Source organism: Anguilla rostrata, chromosome 10 (assembly GCF_018555375.3).
Source record: "Anguilla rostrata isolate EN2019 chromosome 10, ASM1855537v3, whole genome shotgun sequence".
NCBI classification, from domain to species: Eukaryota; Metazoa; Chordata; class Actinopteri; order Anguilliformes; family Anguillidae; genus Anguilla; species Anguilla rostrata.
In genome coordinates, this window is record NC_057942.1 from 22,530,095 (window position 1) to 22,544,574 (window position 14,480).

The 14,480-nt window shown below is 42.0% G+C and overlaps 1 protein-coding gene across 2 annotated transcripts in view; it reads left to right on the plus strand.

Moving 5' to 3' along the window:
- The window catches only part of LOC135233743 (sodium-dependent phosphate transporter 1-B-like), a 188,358-nt gene that overhangs the window by 116,022 nt on the left and 57,856 nt on the right, over positions 1-14,480 (plus strand). The window contains exon 7 of one of the 2 annotated variants that reach the window (XM_064297584.1): positions 474-671. The exons of the other annotated variant lie outside the window; for it this stretch is intronic. Coding sequence (XP_064153654.1) covers positions 474-671 — 198 coding nt within the window. The remainder of the gene's footprint in view (positions 1-473; positions 672-14,480) is intronic. 2 annotated transcript variants of the gene reach the window in all.

Genomic DNA, 14,480 nt, shown 5'->3' on the forward strand with positions numbered 1-14,480 from the left:
CATAACCTTGGATTATTTTATATTCATGAAATAATGAAAATGATCCAAATAAAATCATTTAATTTGCCACTTAGCTACATTGGACAGGTCAATTAGCTCAAAGTGTACCTAAGTAATATGTGATTCTTGCACATATTTGGCTAACCAACGGAATGGTGCGACAGTTGCAAAAAAAGTTTTTTCCCTTTTTTTTGTGCAAGGCCTTCAACTGTGCAACCACGCAAGCACACAGCTTAGAGGGAACATTGGCATCAATACTTTTAACTTATGTGTTTTTGAAGAAAAAATTTTCTTTTTTCTGTTTTCTTAAAGAATAATTGTTTTACAATTAAAGTAAATAGTTTTCCATGTATTTGATCATGGTTCATGTTTATTTTATACCACCTTTTCCCCTAATTTTCATGTAATTTTCCACATTTGTGCCTGATTGTGTATGGATAATTCATTGATCTAATTTAAAAAATATGTTTCAGATAACATCAAGTCCAGCCCCTTTGAGCATCCACTGATGCAGAAGAACATTCTGAATGCTGTACCCGATGAGCCACTTATAACCACCTCTTGGGTATCCCCAGTCCAGCTACCTCCTAGCAAAATTACTTTTGACATTGGAGAGACTGAGGATATGAATGATAAGATCAGCAAAGACTTGGATGATACTGATCTGAATGGTAAATCTTTCATCCAATACCTCTAGGGTTTGCTACAAGTCTTACATTACTTTTTTGTCCTTTTTATTATTAGAAACATATTTTTGTGGTTTGATGCATTAAAATAATATTGGAAGCACACTCTTTCCTATTGGTCTAAATATATGAATTTGGGCTGTGTAATTAGTTTGTTACTCTTATTATAGACACATTATTAAAGCAAACTAGAAGTAGAGTGCTAGCTGGAAGAAGTGCTAGCAAAGAGCCGTGTAGGTGCTTTCTTCTCTGTGAGTACCAAAGTGGTTAGATTATCTGCACGCCTTGATGAGGCTTATATTAACATAGCTTTAATTACCAATTCAAATAATGCAAAGGAAAATAACATGCAGGATTTTAAGTGGTTTTAATGAACTGTTCTCCGGACTGCCTGTAACCGGTGGCTAAGCTAATTAGCCTAATCCGCTAAGCTAAAACGCTACGTCCATGGCGGCCTCTATTGCGGCTCCACTTACCTCTCCACACGGGTGTGATGGCTGTCTCCAAAAATCCAAGTCAATCGCTGATCTTGAACGCCGTATTTCCGACCTCCACTGGATCCGTAATGAGGAAAAACTACTGGACTCTGTAGTCACACTGGGCACAGGACCGCCTGTCAACTTGGCCGAGTTGGACCTCACCATCCCGGCTACTGATGTTGATCCGCCGGCCTCGGCGAGTGCTGCCTCGATCTCCGGCCCTCAGCGTGTCCCTGGTCCCGGAGGGGCTCTTGCTTCATCCGGGCTGGCTGCTCCGGCCCTGTCGCCACATCTCCAACCCGAGGACCGTTGGCTGTTGCTGGGTGCAAAACCTAAGCTCGTGCCTGCTGCTGCACTGGATTTTAATCCAAATCCGAAGTACAAAGCACTGAGCTCCACTCCACAGCACGAGCCCTGGTTCGTGGCATCTGGCAGGAAAGTTGGTAAGACCAGCCAGCAACCCTCCTATGATCTTCAGCTGTCCAACCGGTATGATGCCCTGAGTCTGGATGATTTTCCGCCGCTGACCAGAGAGTCGCATCCGGTGGCTGTTTCCGAGCGGGCTCTCCCCGCTGGTGCTTCCTCTTCGGCGGCTCCAGCTGGTGGCTCCTTCCCGGCTGCCCCGGCCGGCTCCTTCAACACGGCGGCTCCAGCTGATGCTTCCACCTTCCCGGCTCCAGCGGTCGTCTCCACCTCAGCAGCTCCTGTGCGCCCTGAGCCGGGGCGTGGTGCATCCCGCCCCACTGGCTCGTCGGCTCGGCGCAGGCTGCTTAAGGACGCGGTGCGATGCCACTTGCTGGGATCCTCCTCTCGCCGTGCTGCTTCAAAGTTGCAACATCCAGGGAGCACCCAGTACCCATCTGAGCGAAGTGATCCACAGCCGGCTCTCCCTCGTCCCCTCTTCCCTCCTACCACATTGATTGTGGGGGACTCGATCATCAGGCATGTCCGCCTTTTCAACACAATCACCCACTGTTTCCCCGGTGCTACTGTGCCTGTCATTCTGAATAAACTCCCGGAGCTTTTGCACTCTCTGCCCTCCACAGTCACTAAAATCATTGTCCATGTTGGCTGCAATGACACCGCCCGTAGGCAGTCTGTGTTGACGACAGCTGATTTTAAAGACCTCTTTAGCTACTTGCGCACCACAGGATTAGCGGTGTTCGTGTCTGGCCCGATCCCAACACTGGCTCGTGGAGCTGAGCGGTTCAGCCGAATCCTCAGTCTCCACACCTGGCTGCTTTCTGCCTGCAGAGACTTTGACCTGGGTTTTATTGACAATTTTAACCTATTTTGGAACCGTTATTCTTTTTATAAGCCCGACGTAATACATCCCAATAAACTGAGCAGCAGGATGCTAGCTGCTAATTTTCAGCATGCTGTGCAAACTGCCACATGGGACTGACGGTTGTTTACACCACACACCCCCCTCCCGGCCTCTTCTTCCCCGCCCTCAGTGGTAGCTCAAAATCCCATCTCACTCACCACTGCCCCCTTTGGGCTTCAGCGGTCATTGATTTCTCGACTATACCGCACAAGACAGCCCAACTACAGGCTATGTCCTCATTGGCGCGGAGTGAATCACCGCAACCTGCGGCCTCTGGGGCGGGCTCCTCGGTCAGCTGATGCCGCAGACCTGCCGATCCCCACCAGGGTTGGCCTGGTGAATGCCAGATCGCTAGTGAACAAGACCTTCATCCTGAAGGATTTCTTCTCATCACGAGGATTGGATTTTCTCTGTGTGACTGAGACGTGGCTGGGTGTTGGTGAGTCCAGCGCTTTCACTGAACTTTTACCTGATGATTGCTGCTACTTTAACTCCCCATGGTCCTCTGGCCGGGGAGGAGGAATAGCCACAGTCTATAAAAGTCGCTATAAATGCAAGCAGCTATCACCTCCATCTTCATTCAGCAGCTTTGAACTGTGTTTATTTGAGCTGGGTCGCCCTCACACCGTATTGTGCGCTGTGATCTACCGGCCTCCTAAATACAATAAGGACTTTTTAAATGACTTTTCGGACTTCCTGGGTTAAATCATGCCCAAATACGACCGTGTCCTTATTGTTGGTGATTTTAATGTTCATGTGTGTTGTCCTGATAAGCCAATGGCGAAGGACTTTTTAAACCTCATTGACTCTTTTAATCTTGTGCAGTCTGTGTCTGGACCCACACAAGAGCGTGGACACACACTTGATCTTGTTTTATCATATGGTCTGCCTGTTTTTAACCTAGAACTTTGTTCAGCAGTATTCTCTGATCATATGCCTGTATTGTTTGAGGTTGCTCTTGCCTGTAATACAGTTAAACCTGCCGCTGTTACTCGGCGCTGTCGCATCATTAACCCCTCCACTGCTGCTCAGTTTTCCGCCGTTTTCAGTCATAACACCGTCATTCCTGAGTCTGTGTGCAGTACAGAGGAGCTTAGCTCATGGCTTCACTCCACCTGCCAGACCGTTTTAGATAATGTGGCTCCATTAAAAACCAGGCAGCCTAAAAGTAGATCTGAGCCCTGGTTAAATGATACTACTCGTGCTGTCCGACGTGAGTGCCGTAAAGCTGAGCACAAGTGGAAAAAGGACAAACTACAGGTGTCCTTTCAAATGTTAAGGGACTGCTGGCGTCATTATCAGACAACTGTGAAAAATGCCAAAAGGGAATATTTGTCTAATATCATCATGTCTAACTGTCACAAACCACGTGTTTTGTTTAAAACCATTGACTCAGCTCTTAATGCTCGGCAGACTGTCAGTACAGAGGCCTCCCCTGCTGCTTGTGAAAAATTTCTTCACTTTTTTACTGATAAGGTCTCTTCTGCGAGAGCTCTCATCACACCTGCTGATTATGACCCTTCAATCTCTGTCACCTGCTCTGCTGTTTTGGACCAGTTTGAGCCTGTGACTCTGTTTTTCTTACAGGAGATTGTTGGTCAGTTGAGGCCCTCAGGTTCTCCAAATGATGCTGTACCTCCTCGACTATTTAAAGAGGTTTTCCCCACTGTTGGAACCTCTGTTCTTACTGTTATTAATAGCAGTTTGTCCTCGGGTGTGGTCCCTGTATATTTTAAACATGCAGTTGTTCAACCCCTGATTAAAAAACCTGGGCTAGATCCTGCTGCTCTTAACAATTTCAGGCCGATCTCCAAACTGCCTTTTATTTAAAAAATCCTCGAGAAGATTGTTTACAGTCAGTTAATGGCCTTTTTGAAAGACAACAATATTCTCGAGGTTTTCCAATCCGGTTTTAAATCTCTGCACAGCACCGAATCAGCTCTTTTAAGAGTTTTTAATGATATCTTTTTAGCCACAGACTCTGGTGATTGTGTTATTCTTGTGCTTTTAGACTTAACTGCTGCATTCGAAACAGTGGACCATGAAGTCCTGATCTCTCGCTTGGAGCAGTGGGTGGGCATCAGGGGCGTGGCACTGGAGTGGTTCAGGTCGTACCTGGCAGACCGAACGTTCTGTGTCAGCCTTGGCGACTCTGTGTCCTCCTCTGCTCCTCTCTCGTGTGGGGTCCCGCAGGGTTCGGTCCTGGGCCCTCTTTTGTTTTCTTTGTATTTGCTTCCACTCGGCTCCATACTTAGGAAGCATGGGATTTCCTTCCACTTTTATGCGGATGACAGTCAAATCTATGTCCCTCTTAAAAAGAAAGACGCTTACTCAATCACTGCCTTAGTTAAGTGTCTTGACGACATAAAGGCCTGGATGTCTCTGAACTTTTTAAATTTTAATGAGAAGAAGACTGAAGTGATGGTTTTTGGTGGCACCGCTGGGACAGCCCTTCCAGATCTGGGCTCTTTGGCCCAGTATGTCATTCCAACCATCACAAACCTCGGGGTAAAAGTGGATGCTGACCTCAAGCTTGACAGCCAAGTCAGGGCGGTTGTTAAATCAAGTTTTTATCATTTGAGGCAGCTGGCCAAAATAAAGCCAATTCTTTCAAGGCAACAGTTCGAGATTGTAATCCATGCCTTTATCACCACTCGGCTGGATTATTGCAATGCCCTCTATGTGGGGGTTAGTGCTTCCTCCATCTCCCGTCTCCAGATGGTTCAGAATGCTGCGGCACGTCTTTTAACCAGCACACGCAAGCATGAGCACATTTCCCCCATTTTAGCCTCGCTCCACTGGCTGCCCATACACTTCAGGATTCATTTTTAAAATCTTTTATTTGCTTTTAAATCCCTGAGTGGTCTTGCCCCGCCGTACCTCTCTGAGCTTCTACACCCCTACACACCTACTCGCTCTCTCAGGTCAGCTGATCAGCTGCTCCTGAGAGTGCCTAAAACTAAGCTGAAGCTCAGAGGGGACCGCGCCTTCGCTGTTGCAGCTCCAACACTATGGAACGACCTGCCTTAGCACATCAGACAGGCCTCCTCTCTGTCTGTTTTTAAATCCCTCGTCAAAACCCACCTCTTCTCCTTGGCTTTTGACTCCTAGCAAGACAGTGACTTTATTTTATCCTTTATTTTATTCCTTATTTTATCCTATTTATTTTATTTTACTTTTTTCCTATTTATTTCTCCGATTGTATGATTGTTACCTATATGACTATAGCTATGATGTGTTTATTTTGCAATGTATTTATTTATTCTTCTGTACAGCACTTTGGTCAGCCATGACTGTTTTAAAGTGCTTAACAAATAAAATTGGATTGGATTGGATTGGATAGAGTGCAGATCTCCCCCAGGCATTCCTAACGGAAGCAGTTGTTGATCACTTGCGGCCTCTAGCGGCCGGTTAGGAGTCCGCACTCAATCTATTTCAATGGACAACAATGATGTCAAATAAAATACTTGTTGTTGAATATTCGAGAATACAGGTCCTTGGCCTGCTGTCAGCATGCACAAAAAATATTAGGCTGATCGGCCCAGTAGTATACGAGATTAGCTCCGGACAGAGACAGAAACACACGCACAAACACACACATGCACAAACACATGCACAAACACACGCGACCAAACACATGATCCCCTCCAGGTTCTGCCTGGCGGAGATAATTAAGAAGACGAGGTTTAAGCCTGTTGTCATTTTAAATGTTCTTATGCTCTATGTTAAAATTAGTTACATATGTAGCACCTACCTCATTTCTGTTTATTTCAGTTCAGTTTTATTTGTACAGCACTTTTTACAGAGCTATTGTCATATATACAGTGGGGATACAAAAGAAAACTGTGCGCAAAACAAACAAACCAAAAAAAAAAAAAAAAAACCCCAGGCCTGAACCCCCCACAAAGCAAGCAATTGAGGTAAAAAGACACTCAGATGGTGGCAAGAAAAACTCCCCAATGGGAAGAAATCTTGGGAGAAGCCTGGCTTTTATAGATATAATATCTAGTAATAATATCAATAATTATATAATAATCTATAAAGGAGGGGGAGCCAATTATAGGTTAACCATGGTTGTTAACCATGTAGCCTACTTTTTAGTTTGGTCAGAACGGAAAAGGCACAAACTCCACAAGCCCTTTCTTCTGTAGTCTAACGGTTAAGTTCCTTATGTTCACTGATGGAAATGTGCTTAACGGGAAGTATCTTGGCTAACTCAGTTGGTGAGTTTGCCTTCTTTATATTTCACAAAATTTCAGAATAATATTGGTAATCTAGCGGTTAACAAACTACTAATACTGAACTAAGCACTGGCCTACCAACGCAGAGACCCGGGTTCAATCCCCAGCAGCGGTACTTCCGGCTTGGTAAGACATTCCTACGAACACAATTGGCAGTGTTTGCAGGTGGGAAGCCGGTGAGGGTATGCGTATGTGATGCATTAGCGACTCCTACTGGTTGCAGACCTGCCAATCTGCACGCATTTTGTGTACCAACCACGCAATTCTTGGTCAAAATACGCAGGTACGAAATGCCAGCTGAAACTACGCAAAAAAAATAAATAAATAAATAATATATATATATATATATATAATTGTAATTTAATTACAGAAAGCAAGTAATTAATACAAAACAATAACGTACATTTATTCGGTATTTAAACTACATCCCTCGGATTGAACCAGATGCTACGACCTTGTGCTTGTGGTTCTGTAACCCCTCCCCGACCCACTCAACACCCACTGATACGCAGCGGTGCTTTATTATCCACCGAGGCGTTACGCTGCATTGCTGAGGTAAAATGGGAAGTGGGGAGTAATAATCAAGCACAAAAATGTGACCGTAATGGTAACATATAAAACGGTAAAACATGCTCGGTAACTTTACGAGATGATGCATTTCAAGGGGTATATCCTAATGAGATAAATTTGTGTATGTAGTTAGCCGTAGTAGTAGTTCGCATGTGATTTAGCCTCGTTACGAGACGTGTGAATAACTGATGGAGTAATTTAGCTGTAATAACTGAAACGCTACGGAGACTCCCTGTTCAAACTTTGAATCACGCACGCTCTGTTGTAGCAAAGTGACCATTGCAAAGGTGTTTGACTATAGACTGCTAATGTAGCAAATAATTCCTATTATTGCAGCCAGTCACCCGACCAGCCTTGCAGTTAGAAAATAATCATGTCAGATGACGAGGATACTAACAAGGAGAGAGAGAGAGCAGCAGACCTACTAAAAAGAAGCGAGTCCATGCCCCCCAGAAGTTCCTCGCAAAATATCAGGAGCAATGGCCGTGCCTCCACCCCTCAAAAGTTCCGCACCATGCATTTTTCACATTGTGCAATTATGATTTTGACATTAGCCACCATGGAGCTTCAGGTAATAATTTGGCTAAACCTCTAGTTACAAAAGCCTACATTCCTAGATAATTTTTCAATTGAATACTATTTTTTTCATTAGGCCTATATGATGTGTGCCTATATAAGCTGATTCAATTATTTAATTATTAAATAAAAATGGAAATCATGAACAGAAACTTGGTTTTATTCATAATTCATAATGTTTTACATTGCAACATAAGCTTTTTTTTTTTTTTTTTTACATCACAACATAAGTTTCTGTAAATACTTGAAAATGAAAACATATGTTACAATATACAAAATAAATTATTTCCATTTTTATGGTTATCAGTTTGTATAAGCACACATCATATAATGAAATATTAATCATGAAAAAATTGTTTTAAGCAGGTGTACTCAAACTTTTGACTTGAAAATATATCATAATATAGCCCAGTGCAGTGCAAGTGATATTTTAGAATCAGGTCAAATTATACAATTTTGCCTGATCACTTTAACAGTCAAAACTAGAATTATGAAGAAAGGCTTGTGTGTGCATGCAAAGCGAAGTGATACGTGCAAATGCATGTGAACTAAGCATTACACTGACTGTTGTGGTACTCAGAATATTTTCCTAAGGTTGGCAGGTCTGTGGTTGGATCGGGGCGCCTGTTCAGCAGGGAGGGGATCTGGGGGAGATCACGTGAACAATGTTTGTTTTTGGTCGCACTGGACATGTGACGATTGCATTATTCTGTTTCCTCACCATGGACTAAATGATGATGAATGTGTTACTCTATTGTCCGGGGGGAAATGCTACGATTACCCCAATCATTTAGTTTTCAACCCCTTTGACATCAATGATGAAAGTGACCTTAGGTACAATGGCTGTTTTGACCCTGATTAAAACTTCTTAAATCTGGCAACACATGGATTGACAAATTGTAATTGTTATGACGAGAGTCAGTTTAACTCATTTTGCGGAGCTCTCCCAGTAGGCGCAGATCTATTTTCTACCTTTCATCTCAATATACGCAGCCTTCCTAAGAACTATGATCATTTAAGTCACTACTTAATGAAAAATGAAGGACAATATCAGTCATGAGAAGCAGAAGTGTTATAAAGTGCAGTTCCCCTTTAAACATAAAAGTCAAATTTCATTATCTTTGCTGATAAAAACAAGAAATACAGGAGGAATAAGGAGGAAGCAAAAATCTCAGTCAATTGAAATCTCACAAGTTACCTCCACAAAATTTCTTGGATACTCATAGATGAAAGGTTGAGCTGGAGAGAGCATACCAACGTAGCATCCAATAAAATTACAAAATCACTGGGTGTTATCAGGAAAATTTGTGACTTGGTTAATCAGGACTGTCTAGTTACCTTGTATTATAGTTTGATTTACCCATACCTCATACTGCAATATTGTATGGGCCAGTACATATCCCTCTTATCTCCATAACATTTATCTTACACAGAAAAAATTTGTCAGAATAGCTACATTCTCAAAACTTCTTGATCCTTCTGCACCTCTATCCAAAAAACTCAAGATACTATCCATCTTTCAGATTAACATATACCAAATGTGCACTTTTATATACAAATACACTAATATTCCAAATTCCTTTCCCAAACCCTTCACTAATTATTTCCAAGTTAACTCACAATTTCGTATGTACAGTACTAGAAATTCAACATATCTTCACTCTCTTTACTATCGCACCACCCATGGTCAATTTTCCTTTAGATACAAAGGTACAACACATTGGAACAATTCTCTCAACAGTGCCATAGAATTTTCTTCTCAATACTTATAAGAACAGTTACAATAAAGAACGATAAAGAACCTTCTGATTAACCAAGTCACAAAGCAGGTCATACGTCCATGTGTACGCAGGAACACACAGGCACACATGAACATAGATAAACTTGCTCGCTCGCTTGTGTGCACATGCATATGCACGCACACACACACACACACACACACTCACATATTCACACTCTTCCGATGAAGTAGGAAGCTAACACACACACACGTATTTTATTCTTTTTCTTTTGTTTATTGTATCTTATCCTATATTTAGCAAACAATTTGTTATTTATTTATGCTCTATTTCTGTTAGGGGTGAGATCACGAGTCGGGATTTTAACCTGGGTCGTGGTGGTGTTCACCCTATACTCTAACCACTGATCCACTGGAGCAGAGTGGACCCAAATGCATAAATTCTGAGGAGACAGATGTGCAAAAAAATTAGTCTTCACTAGAGTCTTCAGAACAAACAGCCCTCAAAGGAAGGGAGGAAAACAAGATCCAAACAAACGTTCTTCCACAAAGGCACCAAAGCAAAATCAGGAAACAAGTTTCGAATCTTTTAACACAAGGATTAGCTCGGGAGCAGATACCAGAGGGGCTAGAGTACTCACAACAAAGCAAGGCAACTTGAAGACTCAGCAAAGAACACAAAACAAAGGGTTTAAATACCCTTACAAACAAGGTACAGCTGAAAAGAATGACATTAATTAAAAGTCTCTGAAAAATCCCTTGGGGGAAAATGTGACCACCTAGTGTCCAAACAAAAGAATGTCCAGAGTCATGTTTTTGTTGAGTTATCGTTTTATTTAGGGTGAGGCTATGTATAAGCCCCTTGGGTTTCTTGCCTCTCCCTGCAATATTTCACTGTTTTTGGGTCTCTTCTGTTTCTGTTTTGTATTTTAATTGTGCTAAATAAAATAAAATCAAATTTAAAAAAATAGCGTGAACCTCCACGCACGTTACGCTCTCCCAGTGAAACTCCTTGCTGTCAGGTGAAAAGAAGCAGCTGGCGACTCCACGTGCATCGGAGGAGGCATGTGGTAGTCTACACCCTCCCCAGACCAACAGAGGATAGCACATCGACCAGGACTGTGATATACACGGGGAATTGGTATAATGACTAAATCTGGGAGAAAATGGGAGAAAATGGCAAAAAAAAAAAAAAAAGGAATCTTGGACGGAGGGAGATGTATTTTTAAGATGTACTTTCGGAGGGAAGCTGTCTGAGGTTTCCAGTCAAACTACATACAATTTGGCCTTATGGAGCCTATGTAACTTGGTGTTTTGCAAGAAGTGCCCCCTACAGGCCATATTGCACTATAACACAGTAAGCCTGAGCATGCTTATCCACAAAATGGCTGGCAAGCATGCCCTGAACTGTCATTGCAATCAATGTACTTTTGTGGCCATACCACAAATTTTGGGCATGGTCAACGATTTTTGCTAAATTTATATTACAGCCCTGTGGTGATATTTGGACTTACCAAAATGTATGGCAATGTATGGAAACCAGATAGCTTCCCTCCAACAGTCCTGCGAAGTACATCCCACTCAGACCAAGATTATTAAAAATAATCAAATATGAATTATATTTTGTTCTGGATGAGGAGGTACACATGAGGAAGAAATTTGGCCGGGCTCAGGATTAGAGCACCAATAAAGCTGCCAAATTTCATCTACTTTTGTCAAACCATTTGGGTGTTATTAGCATTTTTGTGATAATCCACACCCACATCAACATTTAATGGCTTACTTCGGCCATGTTTTTTTGAGTATCAGGTATGTCCTCTGACCATGTTAGTGCAAAATCAAAATCGGTCTGTCACATTGGAGAGGATGTAATTTAAGTGTATTTCAGAAAATTCAAAATAGCTAAAAATATAACCAGATGCACTTTAATGGTCCAAGAACATTTTGTTCACCATGAGGACAGGAATCCATCCTTCTATGACAATTGGTTCAAAAGTTATTAAATAAATAAATAATAATAATAATCAGAACAAAAACAACAGGGTTACTGCAGCATTGCTACTCGGACCCCTAATAATAACAATAATAATAGTAAGAACAAAAACAATAGGGTTCCAGCAGTTTGCAAGCAGAGCGGAGTTAAAGAATATGATGCATGCTTTCTATGGGAATTAAACGATTTCCCTGCAGTTAACTTTAAGCAGGTTAACTGGAAAACAATTTCATTTCCATAGAAAGCATGCTATAACAGCACAAATGTGTTGTTATATATGCTGTATGAAAGTATGCTGTAACTGCACGAATCACTACAAAAACTGTTAGATGTCTTTTTGTGGTATTAAACATTCCTGACCCCTGGAATACATCAAAACAACAATATTGCCATTTCTGCATTCATTATCCTGTGACATTGCATGAAACACTGTCATGTAAATAAGAACACTTTTTTGAAGGACATCCTCTTTACATGGAAGTGTTTAATGAAATGTCATAGTCTAATGAATATAGAAATTGCAATATTGTTGTTTTGATGTTTTCCAGGGGGCAGGAATGTTTTTTTCCTGAAAAGTCCAATGTAGTTTTTGAAATGATGGATGACACCATTTACAAGGCTGTTGTTCTTGTAGAAAACAGAAAGTAGGGGGCCAAGCACCAAGGGTGAACCGCAGAGCATTGAGTACAATTAGTATTTTTCTGAAATGTCTGCAAAAATATAAATGAAGTTTGCAACAATTTAGTTGGCTGCATACCACAGTTGTGTTGCTGTGGTGCACTGCATGATTCAATGGGAAAGAGATAAGCAGTATGAAAGGTTCTTTCTTCTTCCCAGCCTGCCACATGCACACGTATGGTCCTCATGTTGGTGGAGCACCAGACCAAATTTCCAAGCCAAATTTTGTGAGTTTTTGAGCATGGGAAATGGGGTGAAAAGATGAGGGAGAAGTGGAAGAAAAATAATAAAAAGGAGAAAAATAATCCTAGCAAAAGCAATAGGGGTCCTACGCACCTTTGGTGCTTGGCCCCCTAATAATCCTAGCAAAATCAATAGGGGTCCTACATCCCCTTGGTGCTTGGCCCCATAATAATCAGAACAAAAATAACAGGGTTCCTGCAGCTTCACTGCGTGGACCCTCATTATCCTATTTCTTTCTCTCTGCCCTACTTTAAATTCTTCATTTTTACAACTATATATATTGTGTAATTTTGTATCCTGTGTTGCTAGCTTTTATTAGGGGTCCAAGCAGCGAAGCTGGTGGAACCCTATTGTATCTGTTAGGAATATTAGGGGTCCAAGCAGCGAAGCTGGTGGAACCCTATTGTATCTGTTAGAATTATTATTATTAGGGGTCCAAGCAGCGAAGCTGGTGGAACCCTATTGTATCTGTTAGGATTATTAGGGGTCCAAGCAGCGAAGCTGGTGGAACCCTATTGTTTTTGTTAGGATTATTATTCTTATTATTTTTCTCCGCTAAAAGTGTCTGAGGCTCAGCAACCATACGTCCTAGAGCAACCAGGCAGGTGGGTTCCTATGGCCCCCCACTACTCAGGCACTAAAAATCACCTATGTCAGCCAAATGGTGGCGCTATAACAAAGAGTCATGCGTAAAAGGTCATAACTCCCACACCATAAGTTAGATCAACACAAAACTTCATCGACCTATGCATCTGAACGTGCTCTACAACTTTGCCATTGGCACCACCTATGTCCGCCATATTGTTTGCCCGCCATTTGGACTTTTTAGTTGGGGCGTGGAAGTTTTCTCCGCTAAAATGTCTGAGGCTCAGCAACCATAAGTTGCAGACCAACCAAATTTGGTAGGTGGGTTCCTATGGTCCCCCACTACTCAGTCACTACAAATCACCTATGTCGGCCAGATGGTGGTGCTATAACAAAGGGTCATACTTTAAAAGGCCATAACTCCTACACCATAAGTCAGATCAACACAAAACTTCATCGAACGATGCATCTGAATGTGCTCTACAACTTTGCTTTTGGGAGCACCTATGTCCGCCATATTGTTTGCCCGCCATTTGGACTTTTTTATTAGTTGGGGTGCCGAAGAGCTGGAGCTCCAAATCTAAGTGTTACGACATTTGTAAACTTCTTTACGGCAAGCGACATCCATGGCGACGCAAGTAATCCAACACCGTAGGGTCTAGTTTTTATCAGTGAGGGGAGGGTCTGACCGTCGGGGAAGCAATGGAAGACAGTGCCACCCAGAGTGCATGCTAGGCTACCAAAAGTTTGTTAGTAAAAGCTTTTTGAGAGGATGAATAATTACTTTTCTTTGGCATGGATCCAAGACAGTATCGGGTGAGTTCGTTTAGTCTTTGAATCTGTCATTATGCTGAGAAATAGCTAAACCATTTTATTGATAGGTTCTGAGTTTCTGTGCAAACGCGTTAAAACACACTGGTATAATGAAACAATGACGGTAATACATATATAGTCCGCTTCGTTCTGTTGCTACCATAACATAACAAATGATCTTGTGTCTACAGCTCGTTTTCGCTGCAATTACTAATATTGAATATAAACAAAAGACGCAATTTATGCTGTAGTTTGCCAATGTCAAAATAAATAAGACGGTACTCCGCGGGCAGCACGCAGGTAGCAGGGATGGCGAGTTGATATTTAGTTTTTTGTTTCGTTTTTTTTCAATGTCAAATTTATTATTTGAAAATGTATTATTATTCTATCTGTCTCTGGGGCGCTCTGAAATGTGCATTCTCTGCTAAGCTGAACAATGGATTGGAATATGTGTCTGACATAGTGTTGCATGGAAACTTCAGCACCTTTTCGGTATATAGTTCGCTATTAGAATTTTCCGATGTTCGGTACCTTTAAGTCAAATGTAAAAG